Source organism: Chenopodium album, chromosome 6, assembly GCF_948465745.1.
Source record: "Chenopodium album chromosome 6, dcCheAlbu1.1, whole genome shotgun sequence".
Lineage (NCBI taxonomy): Eukaryota > Viridiplantae > Streptophyta > Magnoliopsida > Caryophyllales > Amaranthaceae > Chenopodium > Chenopodium album.
In genome coordinates, this window is record NC_137839.1 from 11,769,387 (window position 1) to 11,774,742 (window position 5,356).

The following is a 5,356-nucleotide window of genomic DNA, read 5'->3' on the forward strand; positions in this document are numbered from 1 at the left end:
TCTACAATCATTAATTCTTTAGAATTCTTTCATTCATTCATCTTTTTCTTCCAAACTTTGTTTTCTCATACAAAATTCCGCATTCACAAGATCTAGAAACACCTAGCCATATTCGAAGTTGCCTTCGCCCTAGACGTGAAAGGTTTAATTTCTGAGGGTTTGATCCCAAATCTCTCTTTCAATTATTTAATTTGATTGTTTTGATTATTATTTTCCTTGAAGTTACTAACGTGTGTATTTTGTTATTAGAAAGAGGTACGAGGCCTCAAAGTAAGTACTTTATTGATTTATTTATGTTATGATGTAGATATCATGTTTACATTGTTATTATGATATTCCTAGTATCATGTCTAGGTTAATTTTAATATTAAATATGATTGTAACGATGTTTCCTATTTTCTTCCTAAAATTTATGATTGTTAGTATCATGTTAGGGTTAAAGATTTGATTTTTATTGCTTAGTGACATGCTAGGGTCTGTTATTAATCTTATTAGTATCATGCCTAGGATCTTGCTATTATTGTGCTTTATTATTAACATGAATATGATTATGATTATAATTGTTATAATTTATGATTATTATTATTTTGATGATGATTATTTTATTTATGATGATTATGATTATAATTTTTATTATTGCTATAATTTTATTGTCATGATTATTATTATTATTTATTTTGTTGCTTGATGCTTATTTATTGCTTGATCGCCTTTTATGCATGTTTAAAGGGAATTGGTATTTGTAATCACGCTTAATAAGATATTTAATAATCTTGTTAGGGTTAATTGTGATTATAAATCAAGCAATCGTCAATAATAGTTTATTTGTGCATTAAATTCATCCAACATAGATTAAACAGGTTTAGGGTTAATCTTATTGATTGTATGTTAGTCGGAAATCGCACATGAATACGATCAGAATAAAGTAGAGGCCTATTATTAGGGCAGGTTCAATCTCTTTTAGGTTGGATTTTTACCATCATCCCCGAACCCTTATTTGGTTCTAGAACTTATGGAGTTGACGATCTCTTGGATCGTTAAGGGGTGTAACCTTCATCCTCGTGAACGGTTTACAAGTTCCTAAAAAACTTGTTGGCGACTCTTCTGCTCTATCTTCTTCCCTTTTGGACGCCACCGGGCCGTACTTTAGTATATGATCACAGTGGGGTTCAAGCTAGTGGGATTAACGCTTGAAATTATTCCCTACAGTGCCATTAATGAGGCCTAGACGTCAACAGTCCTTTAATGGGATTCTTAATTCACCAAATGCCATTGAATATTTACTAATTTCACCAAATGCCATTACTTATTGAAGTTATTACATAGTATACCTCTAAAGTAACGGCTAGTTTTTTTTTAACAATTTTGAATTATTGTTGGGGCAAAGTAGTCGTTGCACACACATTCTTGTATAAATGTAAGACTTAGAAGACACATTGCATCCCTCCTACTTGCATAATCATGAGTTTGATATCAAACACATCTTCCTCAACACACGAGTGTGCATATGTGCGCGTTCCAAACAAATCTTACGGTTGTGGCAGAAAATACACGATTAGAAGTTCAAAGTCAACATCAAATCCACAAAAGCTTTAATACAAGTGTGACTCGTGTAATAGATTCAAATGGTGCAAAGTTTTGAAGGCGCAAGAAGGACAAAGTACAGGAAGCTACTATGATAGGGATGGACTGAGACATAGCAATTTGCATGATGAATCGAAGCAATTGAAGAAGAAAGTGAAACATCAACAAAAAGTTCTAAATTCTGTTTTGAAATTAGGTGTATTGATGTGTGTGATTTTTGTGATTGTAATGATGAAGTGAACAAAGTGTAATTAAGATGAAATTGAATAAAGTGTTAACTTGAACATGTCTTCCATATATTTCTTCATGTTTCAATCATGTTCATCCAAAAAATAAGGCCACTGTTCATCCAAAAAATTAAGGCCACTGTTGACAATGTATTTGTCTATTTACACAAAATATTTCCCAAAAAAATACCAACACAACACAGCACACATTGGAATTATATTGTTCAACAACTAGACTACATTAACAAGTATGATGTGCAGTCAAAAGGGTAGGGGTTTGGAGCTCAAGTAGCTTTCTTTGCTCTCTTCTTAGGCCTTGAAGTGCTTGCTTCAGCTTCTGCATTGTTGTTGGTTGTTGCACTTGTTGCTTCAGCTGCTGCAATCTTTTTCTCTGCAACACATGTCAACATGTTGTTCCCCAACTCCTTGCATAGGCTGCATTTAACTGTGCTATGCCTCTTCCCTTTTCTTGCTTCACTTGCACCTCTTCTTCTCTTCTTCTTAGGTCTGCCTGCAGATCGTTTTACTGGGGGTGGTAGTATGTCATGGAGGTTGAATGAAGGCCACTGGGTTCGGTCAAGCATTGGGTGCATATGCTTAGCATAAGTGCTATTGTATGCCCTCCCTTTGAAATAAGGTGACACAAAATCTATAGCCTGCATCTTTTGGTGGTAAATCACCCTAAGCACATGCTTACATGGGATCCTTGAAAGTTGCCACTTTCTACAACCACAAGTTCCAGCCCCAAGTTTAATGGGAAAGTAAACATTTTGATCCCTCACCTCAAACTCATCACCCCCACATGGTGTAGCATAGCAGAACCTAGACTCATCTGATCTTGTTTGCAAGATCTTAGTTGCATACTCAGTGATCTCCCCATCTCCCATTGATGTTGCTTTATCAAACCTTGGAGCCATCCTTTTCATGCACCATTGCCTGATAGCTGCAAAATAGAAAGCAAGATAGAAATTACATTAAAGAAAGGTAGAAATTGCATTCATAAACTGATTTAATAAGAGAGAAAATGCTTTTTTAAACCTTCAAGTAGCTTTAACACCAGTAGATCTCTGTATGGCTTGGTGCAAGAGTTGAATGATTCCACAAAATTTGTTGTGTTATGGTCACAACAAATTGCTGGCTCAAACTGATGCCTTGACCAAACCTCAGTGGTGTTGTTCAAGTACTCAACATCCTTTGGATAGTAAGCATGAATCTTCTCCATTTCTTTGTTGAAGACATATGGATTGTGAGCATCATCAGCAACCCAAAAGAGCTTGTGAAAAGTTGTTCCACTAAAACCATTTGTTTTTCAGTTGCTATACAAGTGTTGACAACATATTCTTCTACTAGCTCTGGGGAATGTCTCCATAATTGCTACATCAACTCCCTTTATAGGCATATAACAAGTGAGAAAGGAGAACTGTGCTCTTTGAAAAAAAAATGCACAACAAATTCCGAGTTACCTTCATCCTGTCAGAAATAAAAGTCCAATCATCTCTGTTGCATCTCTCTTTCTGAAAAAGGCACTTCAAATTCCTCATAAAATAACCCCAAGTCTCAACACTCTCTGTGCTTACTATGCCATAAGCAAACACAAAGATCTCATTTTTCCCATCAATTCCAACTGCTGTTAGCAGAATCCCTTTATAATAACCACTTAGATGGGCCCCATCAATGCCAATGATATATAGGCCTACACCCTCTCAAAAAGCCTCTAACTTGGGCAGCAAAGGAGAAGAAGCATGCCTTAAACCTAGGGTTGGACATTTGCAGATAATTGTGTCCATGTCACTAGTGCATAACTTCCTGGATTGGTCTCTTTCACCATATCAACATATCTTGGAAGGAGACTGTATGCCTCTCCAAATCCACCATGAATCATCTCCTTGGAAACTTCTTTCACCATGTAAAACAACCTTTTCTTCACACGAATTATGTACCTTTCCATACAGATTCTTTGCAAAGAATCTACTGGAATGTCTAGATTGGCTTGAATATCTGACTGTAGATGTCTACAAAGCCAATCACAGCTAACAATAGGGTTTATCTCAAGCCTGCCACAGGTTGCATGCTCCCCTGTCAATGTCTTGATTGCCCAACTCACTTTGTCAGCCATGGTTGAAGCATGAATTCTCCAGTTGCAACCATTAATAGCACATCTTGCTATAAACCTTTTAGGGTCACTCTTTTCAACGAAGACTCCAAACCCTTCTTGTACACAAAAATCCTTAAAAACTTCAGTGAATGACTCTTTGTCTGCAAAAATCAGCTATGCCTCTAGTTTAATGCTACCAAATTCACAGTGTCTCCAAACCTTGCCATTCTTATATGTCTTATCCATTGCTTGGCTCCCATCAAGGTAATATTCAAATTGTTTGTCTAGGATGTCATCATACAGGCATTCAACTTGTTCCTCTTCTTCTATGAAGTCCTCAAGATCATCATCATCATCAAAGTCTTCACTGCCATATTATATGTAATCTGAATCCTCATTGTCTTATCATTAGATCTATCATCCTCACTAGTGTAAACCCTAGATGGTGACCTCCTACTTCTTTCAGATCTCCTTAAACTGACCCTCTGCTCATTGCTTCCCCCAGCAACCCTTTCCCACTCTTCTTTTTTTGTTCTGAAGTCTGGTGGTCTTGACCTACCCACCTTTTTGGATTTCTGAGGCATAGCATTTCCAGTTGGTTCTGCTTGAGGTTCAATTGTTTCTGCTTGAGGTTCAACTAGTGGAGGTGAAACTGGTGCTTCAGGTGATTGAGGTGGTGGGATTGTTTTTGGTTCAGGTTAAAGTGGTGGTTTAGGTGGTGGGGTTGTTTGTGGTTGAGAGGGAGGGAAGGGTTGGGTTCTTCCATTTGACCTTTTTTTGGGTGTTGTTTTTTTCATTTTTTGAGGAGTCCTTTTTTTTGCTTCCACTTGAGGATTTGGGCTGGTTCAAAGGAAAAGTTTGTTAAGGGTGTTTAGGTGGAGCGGAAGGCTGAGTACTCTGTTCAGGCTCAGGCTGATATGCCCCTGGGAAAACCTCATCAGCTCCTGGAGTGTCAAACACTCTAACATACTCCATATCACCACCATCAACATTAGCAACAAGCACCTCAACTGCAACTTTAAAAGGTTGTTTTTCCTCCAACTCTCTCTCTCCTGGGCCTTTTTCTCCTCCAATCTAGCTTGTCTCAGCCATGGCCTTAACCCTTCTTTTCCAATTAGCCTCAGCATCCTTAAACACCTGCTTAGGACTTTGCTCTTCCTCCAAGAATATTTCTACTGTCTCCTTACCCTGAAACCACTCCCACATTTTAAGCATGTCCCTGTCCCCAGATAACTCCAACTTCCTATTAGTTCTAGGTGGCAATACAAACAAAGTGAAGCATTTGGGTAGGATCACATTTTGTTTCACAGAATTCTCAAACATGAACTCATACAAGTCAATTAAACTTGTTTTGTCAGTATCATCAACCAACACATCAAAGCCCTGATCTCTGTAATGAACATCAAGCCACACTCTACTCATCCTTTCATCCACAAATTACACATAACAT

At 37.5% G+C, this 5,356-nt stretch overlaps 1 protein-coding gene across 1 annotated transcript; it reads right to left on the reverse strand.

Moving 5' to 3' along the window:
* Positions 1 to 2,095: 2,095 nt before the first annotated feature.
* On the reverse strand, positions 2,096 to 4,881 carry LOC145636678 (uncharacterized). The gene is made up of 7 exons (XM_081688241.1): positions 4,803 to 4,881; positions 4,357 to 4,564; positions 4,113 to 4,273; positions 3,615 to 4,067; positions 3,275 to 3,504; positions 2,850 to 3,084; positions 2,096 to 2,754 (listed from the first exon to the last, which is right to left on the reverse strand). Exons 1-7 carry the CDS (start codon positions 4,879 to 4,881, stop codon positions 2,096 to 2,098), a joined length of 2,025 nt encoding a protein of 674 aa, XP_081544367.1.
* Positions 4,882 to 5,356: the final 475 nt, after the last annotated feature.

Coding starts and splice junctions, on each gene's coding strand:
- LOC145636678 (XM_081688241.1), bottom strand. CDS start 4,881: ATGGAGTATGTTAGAGTGTTTGACACTCCAGGAGCTGATGAGGTTTTC. Junction 4,565..4,802: donor TCAGCCTGAGCCTGAACAGA/GTACTCAGCCTT, acceptor AATCACCTGAAG/CACCAGTTTCACCTCCACTA. Junction 4,068..4,112: donor TGGCAAGGTTTGGAGACACT/GTGAATTTGGTA, acceptor TGATTTTTGCAG/ACAAAGAGTCATTCACTGAA.